The following is a 17,176-nucleotide window of genomic DNA, read 5'->3' as shown; positions in this document are numbered from 1 at the left end:
CACTGTTATTTCTTGACATAACTAGTTACTATGGCTCTATAAGATGATGTTACAACAATATATGTGCATAAATGGCAATATTATAGCATAATTATTGAATTTTAAAAAGTTGAAATTTTAACCATTTTTCTAAAAAATTTATTTGGTCCCCCCACAGTGAAATTTTCGAAAAACGTCAAAATTCCGACCCTTTTATTTTTAGACATAAATAGTTACTATGGCTATATAAGATGATGTTACCACAATATATGTGCATAAATGGCAATATTATAGCATAATTTTTGAATTTTTAAAAGTCGAAATTTTGGCCATTTTTCGAAAAAAAATCCTTTAGTGTCCAATTTTCGACCCTTTTATTTGTTGACAAAACTAGTTACTATGGCTCAATAAGATGATGTTAAAACAATATATGTGCATAAATTGCAATATTATAGGATAAATATTAAATTTTTAAAAGTGGACATTTTGGCTGTTTTTCGAAAAAAATCCTTTGGTCCCCCGTAGTGAAATTTTCGAAAAACGTCCAAATTCCGACCCTTTTATTTTTAGACATAAATAGTTACTATGGCTATATAAGATAATGCTACCACAATATATGTGCATAAAGGGCAATATTATAGCATAATTATTGAAATTTAAAAGTGGAAATTTTATCCATTTTTCGAAAAAAATCATTTAGTGAAATTTTCGAAAAATGGCCAAATTCCGACCCTTTTATTTGTTGACAAAACTAGTTACTATGGCTCAATAAGATGATGTTAACACAATATATGTGCATAAATGGCAATATTATAGGATAAATATTAAATTTTTAAAAGTGGAAATTTTGGCAATTTTTCGAAAAAAATCCCTTGGTCCCCCGTAGTGAAATTTTCGAAAAACGTCAAAATTCCGACCCTTTTATTTTTAGACATAAATAGTTACTATGGCTATATAAGATGATGTTACCACAATATAATGTGCATAAATGGCAATATTATAGCATAATTATTGAAATTTAAAAGTGGAAATTGTGGCAATTTTTCGAAAAAAATCCTTTGGTCCCCCATAGTGAAATTTTCGAAAAATGGCCAAATTCCGACCCTTTTATTTTTTTACATAACTAGTTACTATGGCTATATAAGATGATATTAACTCAATATATGTGCATAAATGGCAATATTATAGCATAATTATTGCATTTTAAAAAGTGGACATTTTGGCCATCTTTCGAAAAAAATCCTTTAGTGAAATTTTCAAAAAATGGCCAAATTTCGACCCTTTTATTTGTGGACAAAACTAGTTACTATTGCTCAATAAGTTGATGTTAACACAATATATGTGCATAAATGGCAATGTTGAAGCCCTGGCAGACTACCTTATGCAGTTTAAGGAAGACAGTGGAGTGATAAGTCAAAGTCATGCTGAACATGTCGCAAAATTGTGGAACAACCTGGATGCTTATGACAAAACCATTAAGCGCAAAGCACGGCATCAAGATTACTTGACGAAAGGCAGGTTCAAGAAAAGTAAAACTACTTCCGTAATACCTGGTGTTAAAAGCACTCGACGGTAAGGCAGTTTCCAGCGTTTTTCACTTTGTTGCATGATGAGTCTTAAATCTAACTCGTTTCTTTGTTTTTTTTTTTTTTAAAGATGCTTCTTAGGTCAGAACACCGGACCAGCTCAGTGGCCGGACTGCAATCGATATATGGAGTGCATTATTACCAAACTGTGTGAAGCGTATCCATCTACAATATCTATCGAAGGTAAACGTTTCCAGCGCTGGCCGCTCATTACCAAAGGCTACAAGAAAATTCGTCGGAAAGTGCTATCGAATGGACACCTGATGTTGTTTGCTAAGCTTCAGTTGATGGAGATAAATCGTACGACACTCATCCAGTGGTGAGTTTTAACTTGTTATTACTGTTATTTTACACTACAGTAAATACATTCAAGTTTTTAAATACTGTGTTTGATTTATTTACAACAGGTACAACAGAATATCAAAGAAGCAAGAGCGGCAAGTGTTGGAATCTGGCATCTCAGCAACAGTACCCAAACTTGTCTCTGATAAAACCCTACTTGAACCTTTAACCAAGCCAGCGGTGCTAAACGTTCATACAAGCGCTCCATCTTTCACATTTGTCCTACCAAAAAACACTTCCGGCCTAGCAACTCTAGGAAACAGACCGTCGATCCCAGTTTCAGGCGAGATAGCAAAACCACCACCATCAATCCCTGAGGCTAGCAGTACTCGTATTCCTAGAACTACCCTCTTGTACAGAAAACGAGTGGCTAAAGACATATCGGGAAACCGATATAAGGGAAACCGATCAAAATATACAAACCAAGAACGTCTGCGATTGTGTGCTCAAAGTGTAAGCAACCAAGGTTAAATAAGAACCACACTCAGTAGTATGGAAATTGGTATTGTGCTGCAACATCTGATGTGACTTTTGAAGAATGGAAATCGACTATGGTTGCCATCCGTCGCCTTCGTCAAGAGCGGAAAAAAAAGCAGCAACAAGAATGATTCCAAATGATTTTTGTAGCCATGGATAGACTTTTTATACTCTTTCATATATCTTCAATTTTTTTTTGTTCTGTGATTTTATATTCACTTTTTATGCAATTTGGCCATTGGGCCACCATATCTAATGGTATTCTGAATGTACAATAAAGTTAATAATAATAATAAAAAAAAAAAGTTTTTAATGCTGCCAAATCCAAAGAGCAATGATTAATGTTGTAAATTATTTTGTAATTTTTATAAATTATATTCAGTTTTAATTATTACATTATAATTTACATTATATCATTCATTGCACTTTGTATTTGAAGGTCCCAAGCCCTTACAAAAAAAGCAGAGGGGAAACTTTTTGCAGTTGAGTGTACATTAAATGGTGAATTCTATATTCTTGTCAAGAGTATTTCCTTAGCAGTGTAAATTCTCAAATATTTTATATTTATTTCAAGAGCAATTCCACTACAATTCATTTTAATGTGAATCAAATAATTCCTTCCACCAATTCTAATAATATATTATTACTGTCATCCAGTAACCTTTAGTTACTCCTCTGACAGTTACACATATCATATGGTACCATGTGGCCTAGAAAAAAAGCCCCAGACAAAGTTAACGGTAATTTTGTCTCAATTTTTGAAAAAAGCTAACTTAATATCAAACTACTTGGAATATTGTTGGCCAATTAGAAGTCAGGGTGGGTTTTTTAACTAGTTAATTAATAACTAATACAGCACACATATTTTAGTCGAATTTACCGTTTTTTAAAAAACAAAATTCATGTACTATAGTACAAGGATTTTGTTTCGAAAATTGGATAAAACAATGTCGACTTTCTCAACTTTTAACATAAAATTAAAGTCTTATTATTCTATTATTTAATATTTTTATTCATTTAATACATCGATCATGTGATAAACCCCTAAAATTGACAGTTTTTAGTACGCCGGTATTCAAAACAACCTCCTAGATTCTTGGGCCCCATTGGCCAATTGTCCCGTTTCCTCATTATCTAATGACCCAGTCCAATTCAGTTTTAATGACCCCACATGGCTCTGTCCATTTCTTGTCCATTTCTTTTTGCGTTCTTTACCTTTCCGAATGAGAAGATTGAGCTGTACCCTTTGCGCAGTGAAATTTTCGAAAAATTGCCAAATTTCGACCCTTTTATTTGTTGACAAAACTAGGTACTATGGATCAATAAGATGATGTTAACACAATATATGTGCATAAATGGTAATATTAGAGCATAATTATTAAATTTTAAAAAGTGGAAATTTTGGCTATTTTCGAAAAAAATCCTTTGGTACACTGCAGTGAACTTTTCGAAAAATGGCTAAATTTCGACACTGTTATTTTTTGACATAACAAGTTACTATGGCTATATAAGATGATGTTACCACAATATATGTGTATAAATGGCAATATTATAGCATAATTATTGAAATTTAAAAGTGGAAATGTTGGCAATTTTTCGAAGAAAATCCTGTAGTGAAATTTTCAAAAAATGGCCAAATTTCGACCCTTTTATTTGTTGACAAAAACTAGTTATTATGGCTCAATAAAATGATGTTAACACAATATATGTGCATAAATGGCAATATTATAGCATAATTATTGAAATTTAAAAGTGGACATTTTGGCCATTTTTCGAAAAAAATCCTTTAGTGAAATTTTCAAAAAAATGGCCAAATTTCGACCCTTTTATTTGTTGACAAAACTAGTTACTATGGCTCAATAAGATAATGTTAACACAATATATGTGCATAAATGGCAATATTATAGCATAATTATTGAAATTTAAAAGTGGAAATTTTGTCCATTTTACGAAAAAAATCCTTTAGTGAAATTTTCGGAAAAATGGCCAAATTTCGACCCTTTTATTTGTTAACAAAACTAGTTACTATGGCTCAATAAGATGATGTTAACACAATATATGTGCATAAATGGTAATATTATAGCATAATTATTAAATTTTAAAAAGTGGAAATTTTGGCCATTTTTCGAAAAAATTACATTGGTCCCCTGCAGTAAAATTTTCGAAAAATGGCTAAATTTCGACACTGTCATTTTTTGACATAACTAGTTACTATGGCTCTATAAGATAATGTTACCACAATATATGGGCATAAATGGCAATATTATAGCATAATTATTGAATTTTAAAAAGTGGAAATTTTGGCCATTTTTCGAAAAAAATTCAATGGTCCCCTGCAGTGAAATTTTCGAAAAATGGATAAATTTCGATACTGTTATTTTTTGACATAACTAGTTACTATGGCTCTATAAGATGATTTTACCACAATATATGGGCTTAAATGGCAATATTATAGCATAATGATTGAATTTTTAAAAGTGGAAATTTTGGCTATTTTTCGAAATAAAACTTTGGTCCCCCGTAGTGAAATTTTCGAAAAACGTCCAAATTCCGACCCTTTTATTTTTAGACATAAATAGTTACTATGGCTATATAAGATGATGTTACCACAATATATGTGCATAAATGGCAATATTATAGCATAATTATTGAATTTTTAAAAGTCGAAATTTTGGCCATTTTTCGAAAAAAATCCTTTAGTGTCCAATTTTCGACCCTTTTATTTGTTGACAAAACTAGTTACTAACTAATTACTATGGCTGTAAAAGATGATGGTTACACAATATATGTGCAAAAATGGCATTATTATAGCATAATTATTGAATTATAAAAAGTGGAAATTTTGGCAAATTTTCGAAAAATTCCTTTGGTAACCCGCAGTGAAATTTTCAAAATATGTCCAAATTTCAACCCTTTTATTTTTTGACATAACTAGTTACTATGGCTCTATAAGATTATGTTACCACAATATATGTGCATAATTGACAATATTATAGCATAATTATTGAATTTTAAAAACTGGAAATTTTGGCCATTTTTCGAAAAAAATTCTTTAGTCCCCCGTAGCGAAATTTTCGAAGAATGGCCAAATTTCGACCCTTTTATTTGTTGACATAACTAATTACTATGGCTGTAAAAGATGATGTTAACAGAACATATGTACAAAAATGGAATTATTATAGCATAATTATTAAATTATAAAAAGTGGAAATTTTGGCAAATTTTCGAAAAATTCCTTTGGTCCCCCGCAGTCAAATTTTCGAAAAATGGCCAAATTTCGACCCTTTTATTTTTTGACGTAACTAATTACTATGGCTCTATAAGATGATGTTAACATAATATATGTGTATAAATGGCAATATTATAGCTTAATTATTGAATTTTAAAAAGTGGAAATTTTTGCCATTTTTCTAAAAAATTTAGTTGGTCCCCCGCAGTGAAATTTTCGAAAAATGGCCAAATTTCGACCCTTTTATTTTTTGACGTAACTAATTACTATGGCTCTATAAGATGATGTTAACATAATATATGTGCATAAATGGCAATATTATAGCTTAATTCTTGAATTTTAAAAAGTGGAAATTTTTGCCATTTTTCTAAAAAATTTAGTTGGTCCCGCGCAGTGAAATTTTCGAAAAATGTCCAAATTTCGACCCCTTTTTTTTTTTACGTAACTAGTTACTATGGCTCTATAAGATTATGTTACCCAATATATGTGCATAATTGACAATATTATAGCATAATTATTGAATGTTAAAAACTGGAAATTTTGGCCATTTTTCGAAAAAAAATGTTTAGTTCGCGGCAGCGAAATTTTCGAAGAATGGCCAAATTTCGACCCTTTTATTTGTTGACATAACTAATTACTATGGTTGTAAAAGATGATGTTAACACAATACATGTGCAAAAATGGCATTATTATAGCATAATTATTGAATTATAAAAAGTGGAAATTGTGGCAAATTTTCGAAAAAAATTCTTTAGTCCCCCGCAGTGAAATTTTCGAAATATGTCCAAATTTCAACCCTTTTATTTTTTGACATAATTAGTTACTATGGCTCTATAAGATTATGTTACCACAATATATGTGCATAATTGACAATATTATATCATAATTATTGAATTTTAAAAACTGGAAATTTTGGCCATTTTTCGGAAAAAATTCTTTTGTCCCCCGTAGCGAAATTTTCGAAGAATGGCCAATTTTCGGCTCTTTTATTTGTTGACATATCTAATTACTATGGCTGTAAAAGATGATGTTAACACAATATATGTACAAAAATGGCATTATTATACCATAATTATTGAATTATAAAAAGTGGAAATTTTGGCAAATTTTCGAAAAATTCCTTTGGTCCCCCGCAGTGAAATTTTCGAAAAATGGCCAAATTTCGACCATTTTATTTTTTGACGTAACTAATTACTATGGCTCTATAAGATGATGTTACCACAATATATGTGCATAAACCGCAATATTATAGCATAAATATTGATTTTTAAAAAGTGAAAATTTTGGTCATTTTTCGAAAAAAATCCTATGGTCCCCAGTAGTGACAATTTCGAAAAACGTTTTTTATTTTTAGAGACATAACTAGTTACTATGGCTATATAAGATGATGTTACCACAATATAATGTGCATAAATGGCAATATTATAGCATATTTTTAGAAATTTAAAAGTGGAAATTTTGGCCATTTTTCGAAAAAAATCCTTTAGTGAAATTTTTGAAAAATGGCCAAATTTCGACCCTTTTATTTGTTGATAAAAGTAGTTACTATGGCTCAATAAGATGATGTTAACACAATATATGTGCATAAATGGTAATATTATAGCATAATAATTAAATTTTTAAAAGTGGAAATTTTGGCTATTTTTCGGAAAAAAAATCCTTTGGTACCCTGCAGTGAAATTTTCGAAAAATGGCTAAATTTTGACACTGTTATTTTTTTACATAACTAGTTACTATGGCTCTATAAGATGATATTAACTCAATATATGTGCATAAATGGCAATATTATAGCATAATTATTACATTTTAAAAAGTGGAAATTTTGGCCATCTTTCAAAAAAAATCCTTTAGTGAAATTTTCGAAAAACCCTTTTATTTGTTGACAAAACTAGTTACTATGGCTAAATAAGATGATGTTAACACAATATATGTTCATAAATGGTAATATTATAGCATAATTATTAAATTTTAAAAAGTGGAAATTTTTGCTATTTTTCGAAAAAAATCCTTTGGTACCCTGCAGTGAAATCTTTGGCCATTTTTCGAAAAAATTCCTTTGGTACCCCGCAGTGAAATTTTCAAAAAATTTTTCAAATTTCGACCCTTTTATTTTTTGACATAACTAGTTACTATGGCTCAATAAGATGATGTTACCACAATATATGTGCATAAATGGCAATATTATAGCATAATTATTGAATTTAAAAAATTTGAAATTTTGGCCATTTTTCTAAAAAATTTATTTGGTCCACCCACAGTGAAATTTTCGAAAAATGGCAAAATTTTGACACTGTTATTTTTTGACATAACTAGTTACTATGGCTCTATAAGATGATGTTACCACAATATATGTGCATAAATGGCAATATTAGAGCATAATTATTGAATTTTTAAAAAATAAAAATTTTGGCCATTTTTCGAAAAAATTCCTTTGGTCTCCCGCAGTGAAATTTTCGAAGAATGGCCAAATCTTGACCCTTTTATTTTTTGACATAACTAGTTACTATGGCTCAATAAGATTATGTAAACACAATATATGTGCATAAATGGCAATATTAAATCATAATTATTGAATTTTAAAAAGTCGAAATTTTGGCCATTTTTCGAAAAAATTCCTTTAATTTGAAATTTGCAGTGAAATTTTCGAAAAATTGTCAAATTTAGACCCTTTTATTTTTTGACATAACTAGTTACTATGGCTCAATAAGATGATGTTACCACAATATATGTGCATAAATGGCAATATTATAGCATAATTATTAAATTTTAAAAAGTGGAAATTTTGGCAATTTTTCGAAAAAAAATCCTTTGGTACCCTGCAGTAAAATTTTCGAAAAATGGCTAAATTTCGACATTTTTATTTTTTGACATAACTTATTACTATGGCTATATAAGATGATGTTACCACAATATATGTGCATAAATGGTAATATTATAGCATAATTTTTTTAATTTAAAAGTGGAAATTTTGGCAATTTTTAGAAAAAAATCCCTTGGTCCCCCGTAGTGAAATTTCGAAAACGTCCAAATTCCGACCCTTTTATTTTTAGACATAAATAGTTACTATGGCTATATAAGATGATGTTACCACAATATATGTGCATAAATGGCAATATTATTGTATAATAATTGAAATTTAAGAATAATAAGAATAATAATTGAAATTTAAAAGTGGAAATTTTATCCATTTTTCGAAAAAAATCCTTTAGTGAAATTTTCGAAAAATGGCCAAATTCCGACCCTTTTATTTTTAGACAAAACTAGTTACTATGGCCATATAAGATGATGTTAACATAATATATGTGTATAAATGGCAATATTATAGCTTAATTATTGAATTTTAAAAAGTGGAAATTTTTGCCATTTTTCTAAAAAATTTAGTTGGTCCCCCGCAGTGAAATTTTCGAAAAATGGCCAAATTTCGACCCTTTTATTTTTTGACGTAACTAATTACTATGGCTCTATAAGATGATGTTAACATAATATATGTGCATAAATGGCAATATTATAGCTTAATTCTTGAATTTTAAAAAGTGGAAATTTTTGCCATTTTTCTAAAAAATTTAGTTGGTCCCGCGCAGTGAAATTTTCGAAAAATGTCCAAATTTCGACCCCTTTTTTTTTTTACGTAACTAGTTACTATGGCTCTATAAGATTATGTTACCCAATATATGTGCATAATTGACAATATTATAGCATAATTATTGAATGTTAAAAACTGGAAATTTTGGCCATTTTTCGAAAAAAAAATGTTTAGTTCGCGGCAGCGAAATTTTCGAAGAATGGCCAAATTTCGACCCTTTTATTTGTTGACATAACTAATTACTATGGTTGTAAAAGATGATGTTAACACAATACATGTGCAAAAATGGCATTATTATAGCATAATTATTGAATTATAAAAAGTGGAAATTTTGGCAAATTTTCGAAAAAAATTCTTTAGTCCCCCGCAGTGAAATTTTCGAAATATGTCCAAATTTCAACCCTTTTATTTTTTGACATAATTAGTTACTATGGCTCTATAAGATTATGTTACCACAATATATGTGCATAATTGACAATATTATATCATAATTATTGAATTTTAAAAACTGGAAATTTTGGCCATTTTTCGGAAAAAAATCTTTAGTCCCCCGTAGCGAAATTTTCGAAGAATCATAATTATTGAATTTTAAAAAGTCGAAATTTTGGCAATTTTTCGAAAAAATTCCTTTAATTTGAAATTTGCAGTGAAATTTTCGAAAAATTGTCAAATTTAGACCCTTTTATTTTTTGACATAACTTATTACTATGGCTCAATAAGATGATGTTACCACAATATATGTGCATAAATGGTAATATTATAGCATAATTTTTTTAATTTAAAAGTGGAAATTTTGGCAATTTTTCGAAAAAAATCCCTTGGTCCCCCGTAGTGAAATTTCGAAAACGTCCAAATTCCGACCCTTTTATTTTTAGACATAAATAGTTACTATGGCTATATAAGATGATGTTACCACAATATATGTGCATAAATGGCAATATTATAGAATAATAATTGAAATTTAAAAGTGGAAATTTTATCCATTTTTCGAAAAAAATCCTTTAGTGAAATTTTCGAAAAATGGCCAAATTCCGACCCTTTTATTTTTAGACAAAACTAGTTACTATGGCCATATAAGATGATGTTAACACAATATATGTGCATAAATGGTAATATTATAGCATAATTATTAAATTTTAAAAAGTGGAAATTTTGGCCATTTTTCGAAAAAATTACATTGGTCCCCTGCGGTGTTATTTTCGAAAAATGGCTAAATTTCGACACTGTTAATTTTTGACATAACTAGTTACTATGGCTCTTTAAGATGAAATTACCACAATATATGGGCATAAATGGCAATATTATAGCATAATTATTGAATTTTAAAAAGTGTAAATTTTGGCCATTTTTCGAAAAAAATCCTTTGGTCCCCCGTAGTGAAATCTTCGAAAAACGTCCAAATTCCGACCCTTTTATTTTTAGACATAAATAGTTACTATGGCTATATAAGATGATGCTACCACAATATATGTGCATAAAGGGCAATATTATAGCATAATTATTGAAATTTAAAAGTGGAAATTTTGGTCATTTTTCGAAAAAATTACATTGGTCCCCCGCAGTGGACTTTTCGAAAAATGGCAAAATTTTGACACTGTTATTTCTTGACATAACTAGTTACTATGGCTCAATAAGATGATGTTACCACAATATATGTGCATAAATGGCAATATTATAGCATAATTATTAAATTTTAAAAAGTGGAAATTTTGGCAATTTTTCGAAAAAAAATCCTTTGGTACCCTGCAGTAAAATTTTCGAAAAATGGCTAAATTTCGACATTTTTATTTTTTGACATAACTTATTACTATGGCTATATAAGATGATGTTACCACAATATATGTGCATAAATGGTAATATTATAGCATAATTATTGAATTTTTAAAATATAAAAATTTTGGACATTTTTCGAAAAAATTCCTTTGGTCTCCCGCAGTGAAATTTTCGAAAAATGTCCAAATCTTGACCCTTTTATTTTTTGACATAACTAGTTACTATGGCTCAATAAGATGATGTAAACACAATATATGTGCATAAATAGCAATATTATAGCATAATTATTGAATTTTAAAAAGTCGAAATTTTGGCCATTTTTCGAAAAAATTCCTTTGGTACCCCGCAGTGAAATTTTCGAAAAATTTTTCAAATTTCGACCCTTTTATTTTTTGACATAACTAGTTACTATGGCTCAATAAGATGATGTTACCACAATATATGTGCATAAATGGCAATATTATAGCATAATTATTGAATTTAAAAAATTTGAAATTTTGGCCATTTTTCTAAAAAATTTATTTGGTCCCCCCACAGTGAAATTTTCGAAAAATGGCAAAATTTTGACACTGTTATTTTTTGACATAACTAGTTACTATGGCTCTATAAGATGATGTTACCACAATATATGTGCATAAATGGCAAAATTATAGCATAATTATTGAATTTTTAAAAAATAAAAATTTTGGCCATTTTTCGAAAAAATTCCTTTGGTCTCCCGCAGTGAAATTTTCGAAAAATGGCCAAATCTTGAACCTTTTATTTTTTGACATAACTAGTTACTATGGCTCAATAAGATTATGTAAACACAATATATGTGCATAAATGGCAATATTATATCATAATTATTGAATTTTAAAAAGTCGAAATTTTGGCAATTTTGCGAAAAAATTCCTTTAATCCCCCGCAGTGAAATTTTCGAAAAATTGTCAAATTTAGACCCTTTTATTTTTTGACATAACTTATTACTATGGCTATATAAGATAGCATAATTATTAAATTTTAAAAAGTGGAAATTTTGGCAATTTTTTGAAAAAAAATCCTTTGGTACCCTGCAGTAAAATTTTCGAAAAATGGCTAAATTTCGACATTTTTATTTTTTGACATAACTTATTACTATGGCTATATAATATGATGTTACCACAATATATGTGCATAAATGGTAATATTATAGCATAATTTTTTTAATTTAAAAGTGGAAATTTTGGCCATTTTTCGAAAAAAATCCTTTAGTGAAATTTTCGAAAAATAGCCAATTTTCGACCCTTTTATTTGTTGACAAAACTAGTTACTATGGATCAATAAGATGATGTTAACACAATATATGTGCATAAATGGTAATATTAGAGCATAATTATTGAATTTTTAAAAAATAAAAATTTTGGCCATTTTTCGAAAAAATTCCTTTGGTCTCCCGCAGTGAAATTTTCGAAAAATTGTCAAATTTAGACCCTTTTATTTTTTGACATAACTAGTTACTATGGCTCAATAAGATGATGTTACCACAATATATGTGCATAAATGGCAATATTATAGCATAATTATTAAATTTTAAAAAGTGGAAATTTTGGCAATTTTTCGAAAAAAAATCCTTTGGTACCCTGCAGTAAAATTTTCGAAAAATGGCTAAATTTCGACATTTTTATTTTTTGACATAACTTATTACTATGGCTATATAAGATGATGTTACCACAATATATGTGCATAAATGGTAATATTATAGCATAATTGTTTTAATTTAAAATTGGAAATTTTGGCCATTTTTCGAAAAAAATCCTTTAGTGAAATTTTCGAAAAATGGCCAAATTTCGACCCTTTTATTTGTTGACAAAACTAGTTACTATGGATCAATAAGATGATGTTAACACAATATATGTGCATAAATGGTAATATTAGAGCATAATTATAAACTTTTAAAAAGTGGAAATTTTAGCTATTTTCGAAAATAATCCTTTGGTACACTGCAGTGAAATTTTCTAAAAATTGCCAAATTTCGACACTGTTATTTTTTGACATAACAAGTTACTATGGCTATATAAGATGATGTTAACTCAATATATGTGCATAAATGGCAATATTATAGCATAATTATTGAAATTTAAAAGTGGACATTTTGGCCATTTTTCGAAAAAAATTCCCTTAGTAAAATTTTCAAAAAATGGCCAAATTTCGACCCTTTTATTTGTTGACAAAACTAGTTACTATGCCTCAATATATGTGCATAAATGGCAATATTATAGCATAATTATTGAAATTTAAAAGTGGAAATTTTGGCCATTTTTCGAAAAAAATCCTTTCGTGAAATTTTCTAAAAATGGCCAAATTCCGACCCTTTTATTTGTTGACAAAACTAGTTACTATGGCTCAATTAGATGATGTTAACACAATATATGTGCATAATTGGCAATATTATAGGATAAATATTAAATTTTTAAAAGTGGAAATTTTGGCCATTTTAAAAAAAAAAAATCCCTTGGTCCCCCGTAGTGAAATTTTCGAAAACGTCCAAATTTCGACCCTTTTATTTGTTGACAAAACTAGTTACTATGGATCAATAAGATGATGTTAACACAATATATGTGCATAAATGGTAATATTAGAGCATAATTATTAAATTTTTTAAAAAGTGGAAATTTTGGCTATTTTCGAAAAAATTTCAATGGTCCCCTGCAGTGAAATTTTCGAAAAATGGATAAACTTCGACACTGTTATTTTTTGACGTAACTAGTTACTTTGGCTCTATAAGATGATGTTACCACAATATATGGGCTTAAATTTAAAAGTGGAAATTTTATCCATTTTTCGAAAAAAATCATTTAGTGAAATTTTCGAAAAATGGCCAAATTCCGACCCTTTTATTTGTTGACAAAACTAGTTACTATTGCTCAATAAGATGATGTTAACACAATATATGTGCATAAATGGCAATATTATAGGATAAATATTAAATTTTTAAAAGTGGAAATTTTGGCAATTTTTCGAAAAAAATCCCTTGGTCCCCCGTAGTGAAATTTTCGAAAAACGTCCAAATTCCGACCCTTTTATTTTTAGACATAAATAGTTACTATGGCTAAATAAGATGATGTTACCACAATATATGTGCATAAATGGCAATATTATAGAATAATTATTGAAATTTAAAAGTGGAAATTTTATCCATTTTTCGAAAAAAATCCTTTAGTGAAATTTTCGAAAAATGGCCAAATTCCGACCCTTTTATTTTTAGACATAACTAGTTACTATGGCCATATAAGATGATGTTACCACAATATAATGTGCATAAATGGCAATATTATAGCATAATTATTGAAATTTAAAAGTGGAAATTTTGGCAATTTTTCGAAAAAAATCCTTTTGTCCCCCATAGTGAAATTTTCGAAAAATGGCCAAATTCCGACCCTTTTATTTTTTTACATAACTAGTTACTATGGCTATATAAGATGATATTATACTCAATATATGTGCATAAATGGCAATATTATAGCATAATTATTGCATTTTAAAAAGTGGACATTTTGGCCATCTTTCGAAAAAACTCCTTTAGTGAAATTTTCAAAAAATGGCCAAATTTCGACCCTTTTATTTGTGGACAAAACTAGTTACTATGGCTCAATTAATTGATGTTAACACAATATATGTGCATAAATGGTAATATTATAGCATAATTATTAAATTTTAAAAAGTGGAAATTTTGGCTATTTTTCGAAAAAAATCCTTTGGTACCCTGCAGTGAAATTTTTGAAAATTGGCAAAATTTCGACCCTGTTATTTTTTGACATAACTAGTTACTATGGCTCTATAAGATGATGTTACCACAATATATGTGCATAAATGGAAATATTATAGCATAATTATTGAATTTTAAAAAGTGGACATTTTTGCCATTTTTCGAAAAAATTTCTTTAGTCCCCCACAGTGAAATTTTCGAAAAATGACCAAATTTGGACCCTTTTATTTTTTAACATAACTAGTTACCATGGCTCTATAAGTTGATGTTTCCACAATATATGTGCATAAATGGCAATATTATAGCATAATTATTGAATTTTAAAAAAATAAAAATTTTGGCCATTTTTCGAAAAAATTCCTTTGGTCTCCCGTAGTGAAATTTTTCGAAAAATGGTCAAATCGCGACCTTTTTATTTTTTTACATGGCTCAATAAGATGGTGTTAATACAATATATGTGCATAAATGGCAATATTATAGCATAATTATTGAATTTTAAAAAGTGGAAATTTTGGCCATTTTTCGATAAAATTCCTTTGATCCCTCGCAGTGAAATTTTTTAAAAAATTGTCAAATTTCGACCCTTTTATTTTTTGACATAACTAGTTACTATGGCTCAATAAGATGATGTTAACATAATATATGTTCATAAATGGCAATATTATAGCTTAATTATTGAATTTTAAAAAGTAAAGTCGAAATTTTGGCCATTTTTCGAAAAAATTCCTGTAATCCCCCACAGTGAAATTTTCGAAAAATTGTCAAATTTCGACTCTTTTATTTTTTGACATAACTAGTTACTATGGCTCAATAAGATGATGTTACCACAATATATGTGCATAAATGGCAATATTATAACTTAATTATTGAAATTTAAAAGTGGAAATTTTGGCCATATTTCGAAAAAAATCCTTTTGTGAAATTTTCGAAAAATGGCCAAATTTCGACCCTTTTATTTGTTGACAAAACTAGTTACTATGGATCAATAAGATGATATTAACACAATATATGTGCATAAATGGTAATATTATAGCATAATTATTAAATTTTAAAAAGTGGAAATTTTGGCCATTTTTCGAAAAAATGTATTGGGTTCCCCCACAGTGAAATTTTAGAAAAATGGCTAAATTTCGACACTGTTATTTTTTAACATAACTAGGCTACTATGGCTCTATAAGATGATGTTACCACAATATATGTGCATAAATGGCAATATTATAGCATAATTATTGAATTTTTAAAAAATAAAAATTTTGGCCATTTTTTGAAAAAATTCCTTTGGTCTCCCGCAGTGAAATTTTCGAAAATTGGCCAAATCTTGACCCTTTTATTTTTTGACATAACTAGTTACTATGGCTCAATAAGATGATGTAACACAATATATGTGCATAGATGGCAATATTATATCATAATTATTGAATTTTAAAAAGTCGAAATTTTCGCCATTTTTCGAAAAAAATTCCTTTAATCCCCCGCAGTGGAATTTTCGAAAAATTGTCAAATTTCGACCCTTTTATTTTTTGACATAACTAGTTACTATGGCTCAATAACATGATTTTACCACAATATATGTGCATAAATGGCAATATTATAGCATAATTATTAAATTTTAAAAAGTGGAAATTTTGGCAATTTTTCGAAAAAAAATCCTTTGGTACCCAGCAGTAAAATTTTCGAAAAATTGCTAAATTTCGACATTGTTATTTTTTGACATAACTAATTACTATGGCTATATAAGATGATGTTACCACAATATATGTGCATAAATGGTAATATTATAGCATAATTTTTTTAATTTAAAAGTGGAAATTTTGGCCATATTTCGAAAAAAATCCTTTTGTGAAATTTTCGAAAAATGGCCAAATTTCGACCCTTTTATTTGTTGACAAAACTAGTTACTATGGATCAATAAGATGATATTAACACAATATATGTGCATAAATGGTAATATTATAGCATAATTATTAAATTTTAAAAAGTGGAAATTTTGGCCATTTTTCGAAAAAATTACATTGGTCCCCTGCAGTGAAATTTTCGAAAAATGGCTAAATTTCGACACTGTTATTTTTTGACATAAATAGTTACTATGGCTCTATAAGATGATGTTACCACAATATATGGGCATAAATGGCAATATTATAGCATAATGATTGAATTTTAAAAAGTGGAAATTTTGGTCATTTTTCGAAAAAATTACATTGGTCCCCAGCAGTGAAATTTTCGAAAAATGGTAAAATTTCGACACTGTTATTTTTTGACATAACTAGTTAATATGGCTCTATAAGATGATGTAAACACAATATATGTGCATAAATGACAATATTATATCATAATTATTGAATTTTAAAAAGTCGAAATTTTGGCCATTTTTCGAAAAAATTCCTTTAATACCCCGCAGTGAAATTTTCGAAAAAATGGCCAAATCTCGACCCTTTTATTTTTTGACATAACTAGTTACTATCCTCAATAAGATGATGTTA

At 28.4% G+C, this 17,176-nt stretch overlaps 1 protein-coding gene across 1 annotated transcript; it reads left to right on the top strand.

The window, feature by feature from the left end:
- Positions 1-1,318: 1,318 nt before the first annotated feature.
- LOC144852379 (uncharacterized) lies at positions 1,319-2,733 on the top strand. The gene is made up of 3 exons (XM_078710167.1): positions 1,319-1,551; positions 1,636-1,884; positions 1,973-2,733. The coding sequence occupies exons 1-3, from the start codon at positions 1,319-1,321 to the stop codon at positions 2,376-2,378; spliced, it is 888 nt and encodes a 295-aa protein (XP_078566293.1). The 3' UTR covers positions 2,379-2,733.
- Positions 2,734-17,176: the final 14,443 nt, after the last annotated feature.

This window comes from Antedon bifida, chromosome 9, assembly GCF_963402885.1.
Source record: "Antedon bifida chromosome 9, ecAntBifi1.1, whole genome shotgun sequence".
Taxonomy (NCBI): domain Eukaryota; kingdom Metazoa; phylum Echinodermata; class Crinoidea; order Comatulida; family Antedonidae; genus Antedon; species Antedon bifida.
This window is presented reverse-complemented; position numbering and strand designations above follow the sequence as displayed.